Source organism: Rana temporaria, chromosome 1, assembly GCF_905171775.1.
Source record: "Rana temporaria chromosome 1, aRanTem1.1, whole genome shotgun sequence".
Taxonomy (NCBI): Eukaryota; Metazoa; Chordata; class Amphibia; order Anura; family Ranidae; genus Rana; species Rana temporaria.
The window spans coordinates 26,126,049-26,140,600 of NC_053489.1; the positions used below are offsets into that span (position 1 = coordinate 26,126,049).

At 48.2% G+C, this 14,552-nt stretch overlaps 1 protein-coding gene and 1 non-coding gene across 12 annotated transcripts in view; both read left to right on the forward strand.

Moving 5' to 3' along the window:
- Nucleotides 1-14,552, forward strand: part of UBAP2 (ubiquitin associated protein 2) — a 119,086-nt gene that overhangs the window by 87,205 nt on the left and 17,329 nt on the right. For 8 of the 11 annotated variants that reach the window (XM_040336039.1, XM_040336038.1, XM_040336044.1 and 5 more), the window contains exons 18-22: nt 3,112-3,178; nt 7,445-7,649; nt 9,702-9,793; nt 13,399-13,449; nt 13,582-13,660. In XM_040336039.1, the coding sequence (XP_040191973.1) occupies nt 3,112-3,178; nt 7,445-7,649; nt 9,702-9,793; nt 13,399-13,449; nt 13,582-13,660 (494 nt within the window). The remainder of the gene's footprint in view (nt 1-3,111; nt 3,179-7,444; nt 7,650-9,701; nt 9,794-13,398; nt 13,450-13,581; nt 13,661-14,552) is intronic. The other 3 variants (XM_040336040.1, XM_040336045.1, XM_040336047.1) reach the window with 1 other exon arrangement.
- LOC120925435 lies at nt 2,936-3,014 on the forward strand. The gene has a single exon (XR_005746707.1). It is a non-coding gene; the product is annotated as a small nucleolar RNA SNORD121A (small nucleolar RNA).

Genomic DNA, 14,552 nt, shown 5'->3' on the forward strand with positions numbered 1-14,552 from the left:
GCGTCCATGATGTCCAAGGACGCCATGAAGTCCCCCTGGTGGAGGGCCGCTATGATAGAACGGACCGACTCCATCCTGAATCGCTGCACCTTGACAAAGGAGTTGAGGGCCTTTAGGTCCAGGACAGGGCGAACCCCTCCCTTCTTGGGAACCACGAACAGATTGGAGTAGAACCCCCGAAACCGTTCCAGCGAGGGAACCGGCACAACCACCCCTCTGTCCAGAAGATCCTGGACAGCCCCGGACAGGGCTAGCCGACGATCCGGAGGAAGCTGGAGGTTGGATGGAAAAAATCTGTTTGGGGGACAAGAGAGGAACTCTATCTTGTACCCCGAGGCGACCACCTCGCAAACCCAACGGTCGGTCAGAAGAGAGTTCCACCGATCCGCGAAGTCGTGAAGCCGTCAGACCTTCATGCGGAAGCAGGCTTTTCCGCAGGCTTGTTTGGTTTGTTAAACCAGGGGCGCTTACGCCCGGCAGCAGGGGCTTTTGCCCCCTGCGGACCTTTTCCAGCCGCACTGGGCGCACGAAAAAAACGCTTAGGGGTAGTAAAAGTAGGACCTTGCTTGCGGCGAGGTTCCTTACCCTTCCCCGACTGAGGGAGCAAGGTGCTCTTGCCTCCAGTGGCATCCTTAATGATGTCATCCAGGGATGCCCCAAAGAGCCGTCCGCCCTTAAAGGGCAAATCCACCAAGGCCTTTTTCGAGGACTGGTCAGCCGACCAGCACTTCAGCCATATAAGGCGGCGCAGAACCACTGCGTAGACAGAAGCCCTGGAAAGCAAAGGAATCGAATCCATAGCCGCCTCACAGAGAAACTTCTGACCCTGAATCAACTGCTCAGCCAGGTCCCTAGAGGACTCGGAAGCACCCTGGACCTCCAGATCCTGCAGCAGGAGCTTCGCCCTTTCAGTTAGCGTCTGAGCAACCAGGGCGCCGGCCTTACCGCCGAACCCACCACCGAGAACAGGGAGCGGGCCACGGCCTCCACTCTCGGCGGGGTCCTTGAAAGCAGGAGCCCCCTCCACAGGCAACGTAGTAGCCTTACTCAGTCTGGACACAGGAGGGTCCACCGACGGAGGAGTGACCCACTTTTTTAAAAAGTCCTCCTCCAGGGGGTAACGGGTAGCAAAGCTTTTAGGAACAGTAAAAGCCTTTTGCGGTGTATCCAAATAAGGAACACAAGGGAAAACCTTAGCGGTACGCGGTGGTTTGCGGAATCCAAAAGGGACTGACACCGCTGGTGTCTCCGCCACATCCTCTAAATGAAGAGTCTCACGCACCGCAGTTATAAGAGCTCCAACAAATTCCTTGTCAGCAGACTCCGCAGCAGAGTCATCCTCGCTGTCCATGTGGGTTAAGCCCGCATCCTCTGACATGACAGAACCAGAAGCAGCAACAGCGTTATCAGATTCTGCGTCAGAGATATCCCCAGAAACAGCCTCCGGGGGGGGGGGGCGCTTTTTACCCCCCAACCGAGCACTGGCAGCTTCAAACCTGGTGAGAAAAGACTCCAGGACAGCCGACACCGATTCAACAGATGTGGCAGGGGGAGGGGCGCTAAGGGTTAATTCCGGCATTGTGAGGAATGAGGGGCCTGATTCAGGCTCCATATTGCAGCTGCCGTGTCACCCCCACTGCCAATGGCAGGAAAAAAGTCCCCCACAGGTCACCTCCCGGCCGCTAGAGCACAGTCTGGGGCCCCCTGAGACTCACCACCCCCCTGGTACAGCGCGGTCTGTGAAGGACAAGTGTGTGCTGAGGAGAAGCTGCAGTGCTGCGTCTGTCCCCTCAGATGATTCGCGGTCTTTTTTCCCCGCCGAAACGGCCACTAGAGGCCGAACTAGTGCTGAAAACGGCGCCGGCCACAAGAAAATGGCCGCCGAATAATACAAGCGCGGCTCCGGCAAAATGGCCGCCGTTGCGCAGTTTTAAAAAGACAGTGTACCCAAAAATGACAGTACACCAAAACAGTACACAGCACACACAAAAATGCCCAGAATGTCCACCACAGTCCCCTGCAGTGACACAGAACAGCCCCAGCCATACCCGAGTGAAAAAAATATGAGCCCCAGGGAAAAAACCCCCTGCACAGCCGTCACCCAAAGGGGGAAGGAGGGAGAGGAATAAGGGAGAGAGGAAAGCAGGGGAAAACCCTCAGTCGACCTCCCAAGGGAAAACATTCCAGCCAGACCACTTACCTGAGTAAGGGGCCACTACTTACCTGTCCTGCGACTACCCGGCTGGAGGTATCCCAGACAGAACCAACGTCCGCGAACGGCATGGCTGTCAGCCAGACACACTGTGACAAGGCCATAGAGACCGGTCATATGTGTGCCCTAGAACCGAAGTTCCCCGGCCGCCCCTGGAGCCGGGGCCTGTCGTGGACGTCCCAAAGCGGAGCTGAGGGCCGGCACACGCTCGAAGGCCGAACCTGGGGGGACTACAAGGGTCGAGGACCCAGCCTGTCACCCAGTCGGCTGTTGATAGAAGAATCGCAGGATTCAAAATAAAAATAAAATAAAAAAGCGAGAAAAAATTCGCAAAATGCAAAAAAATTTGCAAGAAAAAACTCCAGAGTCCAGGACTCCAGAGAGAGCCTGACTCTCCTGACGGTTAGGCAGAAACAAACTGAAGCTGCTGAAGCAGGGTGTGGGTTATGCCTGGGGGAGCCACGCCCCCTGGGAGGAGCGGCATGAAGGAAAGTTTTAACACCTTGGGTGCTGTAAGAATTCTGCCTAAAATCTCCTGGTAGGAGGAACATAACCCTAAGGTCAAAGGATGCTGTGTCCGTCTATGAACGAAAGAGAAAAAAATTCTTAAAGGACTAATGACATTTTTTTAAAACTACTGATGTAATGTTATATTTATGGTGGAACTCCACTTTAAAGCTTGAATTCTTCCGCTGTTTCTGGCTTGTTCTCCAGCTTTCACACGTTCTCCAGACTGTGATGTTTTTTTTTCCAAGCACATATCTGACCTGCATATGATGCATCATTGTTACTGAGTCTTGACGTGTGCTAAAGCTGTCACACCTTTGAAGAACCGTTTTCCGTTTCATCCTGGCACTTATCGTTTTCGTTGTTTTTTTTTTTGTTTGTTTGTTTTTTAGCACTTTGTCTGGGCACCAGAACAGCCTTCCTGCAGCATCAGTACTGTCCTCAGCAGTTTCCCATACGGTAAGGATTTGTCTTTTACTTCATTCCGACATTTTTAAAAAACAGGATTTGTTGACTTAAAGGGCCATTCTTGGTTATTGTGCGTATTTGTGTTATAGAAAAATGTAGATGAAACTCATTGCCGCCGCTCAAAGGATATATTCTATTTAACTAAAAAACAACCCGCTCTCCCTAGTTTTTTAACTAAAAGCCCCACCACCCCTCTTACCTCTCCATGGTAATAATGGCTTCCTTTAGCATTTATACCCCTGGTCTGAATTCTTCCTTTAGATTTTGCTGCTGGCATGCTCTGACTCCCCATGGACTTGAATAGGGCTGTATCTTGGCATCTCTAGGCCTCATTTACACTTGGCGGACTCCGTCGCTACGGAGTCCGCCTGCTCCTGTCGGCTCAGCGGGAGGTCAGTCCGCAGATCTCCGCTGAGCCGACGGATGACAAGCTTCTCTCTGCTCACTGAGCGGGGAGGGGCTTGTCGGGCACCGCTGTGTCCTATGGAGCGATCTGATGAAAACGGACAGCATGTCCGTTTTCATCAGATCTTACCCGATCCGCATGGACGGATGGGGACGTGGCCCCCATACGTCTGTCTTCAGCGGATCGGGTCTGATGTCAGCGGACATGTCTCCGTTGACATCCGACGCTCCATAGGAATTCATGGAGCGGTCGTTCAGGTCCGTGAAAGATGGACCTGAACAGCCCGTAGTGTGAATGAGGCCTAAGGCCCGCATTCATGCCTGTTGAGGGGTCTCTATGCATGCTCAGCCAGGGCAGGAGAACATTTTGGACCGGAGGATGTAAACAATAAAAGGCTGCTGCTGCTATGAAGAGGTATGTAAGCATCTGGGCTGGATTGGAAAAGGGGGTGGATAGGGTGGGTTAATGAGGTGTGTCTTGTGTGTGTGTGTGTGTGTGTGTTTTTTTTTTCACTGAGCTAATCCTTTAAGCAGTTTATAATGTGTTAACCTGGAGTTGTTGTTTTTTTTTTGGTATTTGCTTCAACCAGTCATTGTTAGGCTTTTACAAGAACTTGAATTTTTAGTCTTAGGCCCCTTTCACACATGCGGATCCATTTTTAGACATCGCTCCGTTGATCCCTGCTGAGCCAGCGGATGACTAGTGCAGAACGGACCTGTCAGATCTCTGCTTATCTCTATGGGGCAATTGGATGAAAACATCTGTCCAATTTCATCCGATCTGCCAGACGGATGGAAAATTAGGGGTTGCATCCATCTGGATTTAGCGGATCAGATCGGGGCGGATCTGATTTCGAATCTGATGTCGGCGGACCTGTCACCTCCTGACATCCGCCGCTCCACAGATCTGAACGGTCCGCACGTGTGAAGGGGGCCTTTAAAGGAGAAGTTCACCTTTTTTTAAAAAGAATAACAAATGTGTAAAAAAGGTGCAATGACTATTTTATTTATATATTTTTTACTTGGTGCCTGGGAAGCATTTCACCCGCAGTCAGCAGATCGTGGGTGCAAGGTGTTCCATCAGAATCAACGACCCGTCGGATTAGATAACGGAAGTGATGTTTCTGTCAGCTGCGCATGTGTTCCAACGCTACCAGGTTTGCTAATCTGACAGAACATCTGCAGTCAGAAGGCAGTGGACATCTTGCTACACCCAGCCACGTCTTGAATGTCACAGTAATTTTAGCAATAGAGTGAGCATATATAAATAAATATACATCTGTGATGCTGTTTGGATGTTTAATTTTGAAAGTCTAAAAGTTTAGCTCTGAGCAGTGCTGGGTGTACCAACATGGCCTCCGCCACCTTCCTACTGCTGGTTTCCAGCAAAATGTAAGATGAAAACAGCATCACAGATGTCAACATACTATATTTATATTCGCTCACTTTATTGCTAAAATTACTGTAAAATTCAAGACTTAGCTGGGTGTAGTAAGATGTCCACTGCTGCCTTCTTTTCACTGCAGGCGTTTCGTCTGATTAGCAAACCTGGTAACAGTGAATTGCATGCGCAGGTGACGGAACTTCACTTCCAGTACATTATCTGACGGGTTGCAGATTCTGACGGAACATAGGGCTCCTGCAGACTTGTCAGTGTATCAACAGCGCCATGGTAGTTCTATGAGAACTACAAGCGGCTGCCGCTTCCTGTAGTTTTCCATTCACAGAATTCTGTGAATGAATGACGCAGCTTGGTGTGCGTTTTTTTTAAATGATGACAGCGAGTGGGGGGTAGAAGATCCTCCGCTTGCTGTCAAAGGAGGCAGTGGCTGCAGGAGTGGATACGTGTTCCACTAAAAACGGGTGCAACGTGTACTCAAGGATGAACTTGTCTTAAAGTATAAGACCCCTTACACACTATAGAACTTTTGTCAGATTTACCAAAACCGTGTAGTGCAAAGGCCTGCCTGATTGCATACAGATTAAAACTCCTAAGGCTTGAACTCGTATTGGATGGTTTTAGTAAATCTGAAGGAAAAAATCTACAGAAAATTGGATAGTGTGTATCCAGCTTAACTGTGTCTGTCACAAAGCAGTATGGTTTTGTACTTGTCCCTGTAGCTTACAAAATGTACCCATTATAAGTAGGGTTGTCCCGATACCACTTTTTTTAGGACCGAGTACAAGTACCGATACTTTTTTTCAAGTACTCGCCGATACCGAATACCGATACTTTTTTTTAAATGTGTCCCCATATATGCAGCCATGTCCCCCCCCCCATATATGCAGCCATGTCCCCCCCCATATATGCAGCCATGTCCCCCCATATATGCAGCCATGTCCCCCCCCCCCCCCCCGTATGCAGCCATGTCCCCCCCCCCCGTATGCAGCCATGTCCCCCCCCCCCGTATGCAGCCATGTCCCCCCCCCATATCCAGCCATTCCCCCCCCCCCCCCCATATATGCAGCCATGTCCCCCTTACCGTACATGCTGCCGCATCCCCGCTTGGTTAATACGGGCGGGGAACATTACAGCTTTGAATAGCTGTAGTCTTTCGCGCCGCACTACGTATAGACACTCCCCCTTGCTCGGGATTGGACAGTTCACCCGAGCAAGGGGGAGTGTCTATACGCGGCGCGGCGGGAAAGACTACAGCTATTCAAATGAATGCTGTAATGTTCCCCGCCCGTATTAACCAAGTGGCGGCGGCAGCGGGGATGCGGCGGGATGTGGGGGGGGGTATTCTATTTCGGTATCGGGGGTATTTGCGGGAGTACGAGTACTCCCGCCAATATTTGGAATCGGTCCCGATACCGATACTAGTATCGGTATCGGGACAACCCTAATTATAAGTGACAAATTTGTCATCATAAATGAAAGTTCAGCTATAGTTTTTTTGTTATGGTTTCATAATCTTGGCTACTGTATGCTGTTATTATATACAGCGAAAGGTCTACTGTAGAAGGTTGCCCCTTAATGCATAGCCCCTTCCCCGGGGTGTATCGTGCCCGTTCTGATATCTGCCTCTGCCCTTGTTTCAAAAATGTTCACTGAGAATCCCTGCTTGTCATCGTCCTGCCTTAATTCAGAATTTAGCTCCACTGGGACCTCTTCATACTGCAGGTTTGCCACGGCCCCTTTTATTCCAATGGGGGAAGCCAAACTGCCAGAGGCCACCTTTAAAGTGATACTATAGGTTCCCTTTAAAAAAAGTCATACTTGCCTCCACTGTGCAGTTCGTTTTGCACAGAGTGGCCCGATCCTCCTCTTCTGGGGTCCCACGGTGGCTCCTCGCCGCATTAGATAACCCCCTCTGGGAAGCTCTCTCCTGAGGGGGTTACCTTGCAAGCGCGCTCCTGTGTACGTAGCGGCCAAGTGTATGACTCGGCCCTGCCCCGCCCCCCGGCGGCCGCGTCATTGGATTTGATTGACAGCAGCGGGAGCCAATGACTGCTCTGCTATGAATCTATCCAATGAGAAGCTGTGGGGAGAACGACACGGGATTACGCCCGCAGACACTGTAAAGTGTTTTTTTAACTTAATGCATAGTATGCATTAAGGTGAAAAACACAAGGCTTTGCAACCCCTTTAAGTATAGCTCCCCCATTAGGAAACGATGCACAGCATGTAAATCGCAGGATGAAGGGGTCTCCATAAGGATGGATTCTGAAGGAAGTCCGTGTGGCTCTGGATCATTGGAATGAAGGTAAAGGTAAGTATCAGACCATGTGGATTTTGACTATGCCTTAAAGGACAACTTGTGTTTTTTTTTCTAATTTTTTTATTTTATTTTCAAAGCAAAATTTAGTAGCTCTGTCATTTCTGTTATTTAATTGATTTTCTTTGTTTAGCACACGATTGTGGAGAGCGCGGTCACGCTCCAGCCTAGCACAACCTACTCAACAGCGCCAACGTCAGCCACAAGCACCACCTCTTCGGTTGTCAGTATGGCCAGCAGTATGAATACTACTAACAGTTTAGGCTTGAGCGTTCCCAGTGTAAGTGTGCCTGCCGCTATTGCTGCCACCACTCGGACTGCTCCGTTGGTATCTTCAGGTGAGTGCCAATCTAATGCCCTTCTATCATACACCTGCTACATTACACAGCTGCTTTCCTGTAGCAGGCTTTCTGCCTGTATTGATTTGCCTGAAGATCTGTCTAGAAAAATTACAGTGCTGAGAGAGAATAAGGAGCCAGATACGATAATCAATAATAGCCAATCTACTCTTGACACTAGTACTGACTCTGGTGCAACACAGGGGTGAGCTGAGAGTGTTTAGGGTTGTGGATATTAAGGAGACAATATGTGGTGCATATATGGATACTGATGAAACATTTTCTGTAGCAGGGTGTGTGGGCAGTACTGAGTGACTGATGTTTTCTGCTACTTTAAATCGACTCTCTTGCAAATCTAAAATGGCAAATGAATGCGTTACCAAGGAGATTGTAAGGTATACGGTGTTGCAGGAAAGAAATTTGCACGGTTCCCGCATCAACACACAGTGCTGACGGGGAATCAGCAATTGCCTTCTACCAGTTGGGACGGCTGGAGAAAGCCATCCCTACTGGGAGAAGATGGTGATTATCATTAGTGGCTATAGGAGCAGCTAGCAATAATCGCAAGAGAATCCGGCAGGCTGCTTGTACCCACGTTGATCCGTTTAAAAAAAAAAAAATACACCTGTGTGCAGCAGCCAACCACAGCCCCCCTAGTACTTACTTGAGCCCATCTCGATCCATCAATGTTGCATGAGAGTCTCGGCTGTCTGTGAGTCTTCCTCATTGGCTAAGACAGCAGCGGGGGGGGGGGGGGGCGAGCTGCAGATTCATGTCTGAATGGACACACAGAGCAGTGGCTCGACTCGGGTGCCCCCATAGCAAGCTGTGAGGGTAGGAGGGAGGGGCCAGGAGCGCTGGTGAGAATAGGAGGATCGGGGCCGTTCTGTGAAAAACCAACTGCACAGAGCAGGTAAGTATGAAATGTATGTATGTTTGGTTTTCTTTTTTTTTTTTTGTATAAAACTTTAATATCACTTTAAGATACATACTTGAATAGAATTATTTTAGTTTAGTGTCACTTTAAAATGTTAACGAGTAACTGCAGTCTGCTCACATAATTTATAATAAAAACATCTTTGCCTTTCTGGAGCTTCCCTCCAACCACTTTGCATATTATTGTGTGTATATATACGGCGATTCTGTACTTGTCAAATATGCTGCAGAAATCTCCCTCCACTTAGTCGGGCTGCATCCCTTTTAACTGTGGGAAACTGAAGATGCTGCCTATTCACTTCCTGGATTCACACAGACACACACACACACACAGGTCCATCTCTGCAGCTTTCATTTGCCCTCTTATGACTCGCCCCCCCTCCCTTTCTGGCAAACTTTCAGGAGAGTGTGAGAGCTGTGCATGTCATAAGCCTAGGACAGTGATGGCGAACCTTGGCACCCCAGATGTGTTGGAACTACATTTCCCATGATGCTCACCTACACTGCAGAGTGCATGAGCATCATGGGAAATGTAGTTCCAAAACATCTGGGGTGCCAAGGTTCGCCATCATTGACCTAGGCTAATGACCAGACAAGAAACAGGAAGTGGGCTGTATAAGGTATTTACTGGCAGAAAAAAAATGTACTACTATCCAAAGTTAAAACAACAAGGGCAGAAGATTTAATAGATGAAAAAATGACCGAAGGTCCACTTTAATTTATAATCCTGCAATCTTCTCATTGAGGGATGCTGAGTGCATCCATATCTCTAACAAGTATAATAATATTTTGCCCTAAGCATCTTTTATTTCCAGCAGTGACAGCCAGTGAGTGCCAAAATGTCATAGGGCTAAAAATGACTTGCGTTGGGGCAGTTGGCACGTATGTAATGGCTTTGTGAATTGAGCCTTCTGTCTTCCATCTGTAGTGCGAGAAAGGACCTTGTGTACTCGATTACACTAATCTAGCCCATAGTTCTCATTCCTCTCTCGAACCCAACAGCTTGTCGTCTGTCACTAGAAGATGGTGCAATCACAGCTGCTAGAATAATGTATACGTTTTAAAATCTGTGATCTCTCGATTGAAGTCCTTATGTTAATTGTTTCCCTTTTCCAGGAAAAGCACCTCCAAACCTCCCACAGGGCGTCCCTCCTCTCTTGCACAACCAGTACATTGTTGGACCTGGAGGCCTCCTGCCTGCGTACCCAGTAAGCCCAGTAGCTATGTCCTGGAATTGGGAGAATGGTGTATGGCTGTTTCAGATGTCTGAGGAAATAGCCGATTGCATGTGCGACAGCTGCTTTGCCCTGATTGAAAAGCAATTACTATTTAATGGGGCCATGCCCAAGAACTTCTGTGGCTTCATTAATTCTTCACTCTGAGTAAGCCCCAACATGGGGAGAAATGCGTCAGCAGGCAGCCGGGTGAAGTGTCCATTTTTGTGTTGGAACAATAAAGTTGGTGGTGTGCAGATCTAAACTGAGTGTGCTTGATTGAAGAGTGTGTCTGCGTGTGTAAAGCTCCCTGGAAACTGGCAGTTGTGCATTACATAGATTAAAATAAATTGTGCTGCAAAACACAGCAACTCCAATTGCTGACCTCTTCCTCTGCAAATGCTAGTTACTTGGCCGTCATGGTGACGGGGGTGCCCAACCGCTGGCCCGTGGAGCCCTCTGATGTGGCCCACGACCCCCTAATCTGAGATGGCAAGTCGGCAAGCCCAAATCGCATGTTACTGACTACCATCCCAGAGCATCAGTGTTGAGGATGTAGCCAGCGGTAGAGGAAGCATGCAGCTGCATTAGGGAGACGACGCTTCCTTTATAGTGCCGTCTCCTGTCACAGTACATTTGGGATCACTCACTCTTAAATGTCAGTTTTTTATTTATTATTAAAATCGCATAGCAATGGGCATATCTGTTTTAGTTCTGCACTGGTTACTCTGGACTGCTTTCAAACTGATCCGCAGTGCACCTGCGGGTTACATGCACTGGGCAATAGAATTCTATTATATGCCACGGGTTTGGTGACCGCGCACCAGAACTCCTACATGCAGAAGGATATAAAATAATTCTATGGCAAAATGCAGCTAAACTGCAGGAAAGTCACAGGTGCCACTGCGCTACACCCATGGTGCGTGTAAACCACAGTGCATCAGTGTGAAAGCAGCCTTAGGCCCCTTTCACGTGATCAATCTGATTGGGTCAGCCGGTCCGTTTTTCAGGCAGACCTAATCGGACCCTCCATTCATCTCTATGGTGGACTTGTGTCCGTTTATACACGCCCACCTCCAATCCGATTCGCTAACAAAAAACGGAAGGGGATCTGTCCCCTTCTCTCTGGGCAGATCGTTGGGCCAATAGAGTACAGCGGGATGTGTCCGCTCTGCATGTAACTGACCTGTCACCCGCCAGCTTCACTCATTTTCGCCTGCGAACAGTTACCAAGTCGCTTAGATAGCCCTCACTCTTCAAAAGGTTGGGCAAGCCTGCATTAAGGCATCCCTGTAATTTGAACGAGCTGCCAGTGCAGTCAAAATTGTCACATGCACCATTTTGCATTGTGTATGTTCCCAACGAAATGGCTGGGGGACCTCTCCTACGGCTGGGGGACCTCTCCTACGGCTGGGGGACCTCTCCTACGGCTGGGGGACCTCTCCTACGGCTGGGGGACCTCTCCTACGGCTGGGGGACCTCTCCTACGGCTGGGGGACCTCTCCTACGGCTGGGGGACCTCTCTACGGCTGGGGGACCTCTCGTTATGAATGAATCAGTTTGATGAGAAAATGTTATATGAGTGCAATAGACTAGAGAGCTGGTGGAAATGTGACCAAATACATGAATGGCTTAAAGTGCATTGTAATTAACTTTAAAGTTAGTAAATATAAAGCCAAAACTTTTTTTATTGTTTAGAGCTGGTGTTTCATCAGATTAGGCGACCCGTCAGCATGTGTAATGGAAGTGGCGTTTTGCCGCCGTCGTATTGCTACACCTCGCACTCGTCCATAGTAAGGATACACTGAGAAGGGGGTAAGCGGACATCTTGTTACACCCACCGGAGTTTTGCATCATACAAGTTTTTTTAATAGTTAACTAACTTTATATAGAGGATTACAGTACTTGGAACTCTGTTACTGTTTACATGTTGAATTTTAAAAGCAGCCAACTTCTGTCAGATTTGTCAAACCTGTAGGATCCGCACGCTTGTCGCAGCTTTTAACCACTTAAGCCCCGGACCAATATGCAGCCTAAAGACCCAGGTGTTTTTACAGTTCGGGACTGCGTCGCTTTAACAGACAATTGCGCGGTCGTGCGACGTGGCTCCCAAACAAAATTGGCGTCCTTTTTTCCCCACAAATAGAGCTTTCTTTTGGTGGTATTTGATCACATCTGCGGTTTTTAGTTTTTGCGCTATAAACAAAAATAGAGCGACAATTTTGGGAAAAAAAGCAATATTTTTTACTTTTTGCTGTAATAAATATCCCCCAAAAACATATATAAAACATTTTTTTTCCTCAGTTTAGGCCGATACGTATTCTTCTACCTATTTTTAGTAAAAAAAATCCCAATAAGCGTTTATCGATTGGTTTGCGCAAAATTTATAGTGTTTACAAAATAGGGGATAGTTTTATTGCATTTTTATTATTTTTTTTTTTTTACTACTAATGGCGGCGATCAGCAATTTTTTTCGTGACTGCGACATTATGGCGGACACTTCGGACAATTTTGACACATTTTTGGGACCATTGTCATTTTCACAGCAAAAAATGCATTTAAATTGCATTCTTTATTGTGAAAATGACAGTTGCAGTTTGGGAGTTAACCACAGGTGGCGCTGTAGGAGTTAGGGTGCACCTAGTATGTGTTTACAACTGTTTGGGGGTGTGGCTGTAGGAATGACGTCATCGATCGTGTCTTCCCTATAAAGGGAATGACGCGATCGATGCGCCGCCATAGTGAAGGACGGGGAAGCCGTGTTTACACACGGCTCTCCCCGTTCTTCAGCTCCGGGGAGCGATCGCGACGGAGCGGCTATAAACAAATAGCCGCGCCGTGGTCCCGGATCGCTCCCCGAGCGGACCCGACCTCCGCATGTAGCGGGGGGGGTCCCGATCGGACCCCCCACCCGCTAATAGGCGAGGACGTACGTGTACGCCCATGTGCCTGTACGTGCCATATTGTGGACGTATATGTACATGCGGGGGTCGGGAACTGGTTAAAATTCAACATCTAAACAGTAAAACGGAGTTGTAAGTACTTTATTTCACTATATAAACTCACTGTATTGTAAAAAATTTGTGTAAAATGCAAAACGCCGGTGGGTGTAACGCATCCGCTTACCACCTTCTCAGTGTATACTTGCTATGGAAGAGTGCGGGCTGTAGCATGATGGCGGCAAAACGTCACTTCCCTTACTATTTCTGACGGGTCGCCATATCTGACAAAACACCAGGAAGGGGTAACAACTCCGGTCAGTGAGTTTTGCTGTTTGTGTCTCTTTTTTTTTTTTTTTTAGTTTTCCCTTAATTTCCTCTTCTGGTGACACAAATAGAAGCGAGGCAAGTTCCTCCCTTCTCATTGGAAGGTCTCCCTATATTGCTGTTTTGGTGAAAGCTGTAAAATACTGCATTTCCCATCCCTTACCAGGATGGGTGTAAAAGAAAAGTCCCTTCACACACTATCTAGTATTAAACAGAAAAGTTTTGGCTATACATATATTTATTATCTGCTAGCTGGAAGGCTGAGCCCTAAGGAATTTGTTGTATGTTCGTTTGTTTAGCTCTCCGACCCTTTTCTCTCTCCTTTTCTTCAAGCAGATATATGGCTATGATGATCTCCAGATGCTTCAGTCCAGATTACCGATGGTAAGTAAGGGCACTGACTGGTGGCATGTCTTCTACACCGACTCATTGTACATGTACCTTTTACCAGGGTCTGATCACTTCTAGTTCAGGCGTTGCCTTTCCTGTAAGGATAATCTATTTTTGTATTTTTAGGATTACTATGGGATCACATTTCCTGCGCCAGCAACGCTGACAGGCCGAGATGGAGGACTTGCAAGCAACCCATACTCAGGTAGACCTGGTGCCCACAATTTTTTTTAATTATTATTATAGATCAGGTACATGCATATAGCGGACCTCCAGCTGTTGCAAAACTACAAGTCCCATCATGCCTCTGCCTCTGGGTGTCATGCTTGTGGCTGTCAGTCTTGCTTGTAGTTCTGCAACAGCTGGAGTTCCGCTAATTGCATATCCCTGTTATAGATCTACACTAGAAGTGAAATTTTGAATCATGCATATATTAGCTGCTGACACTATGCCTAGATAACTCTGCACAACATATGGAAGGTATATAACAAGTGCAGTGCTTACAAACCCAAAACGATAAAAAAAATCAAATAGTGGTGAAAAATAATCCTATGAATCGCCACAATCTTACCCAGAATGTCTCCCATCCAGGTACTAATCAGGTCTAATTCTGCTTGGCTTCTAATACAGAGAGGCACACGGGGGGGGGGGGAGAGGGAGACGCAGACGGGTGGGGAGAGGGAGACGCACACGGTGGGGAGAGGATGACTCACAAGGGGAGAGAGGCACATGGGGGGGGGAGAGGCCCACGGGGGGGGGGAGAGGGAGAGGCCCACGGGGGGGGAGAGGGAGAGTCCCACGGGGGGGGGGGGGGAGAGGCACACAGGGGGGGGGGCACTAGAACAGATTAAAGAGGTCCCACAGAGAACCTCCTTCCCTCAGCCAGGGCACTGAAAATGGGTCATGGATAGAGCATATAGCAATTGAATGAGGAAAAGTCTGGACAGCCACACTCCAATAAAAACACCTTTAAGGCCCCTTTCATACTGGGGCGTTATTCGAGCGAAGCCTCATCTGCAATCCCAATGTGCTGGTAAAGCACCACTAAGACCCTACCTTTTTAGGGCGTTTTTGCCGTGCCTCAGTGTGAAAAGGGT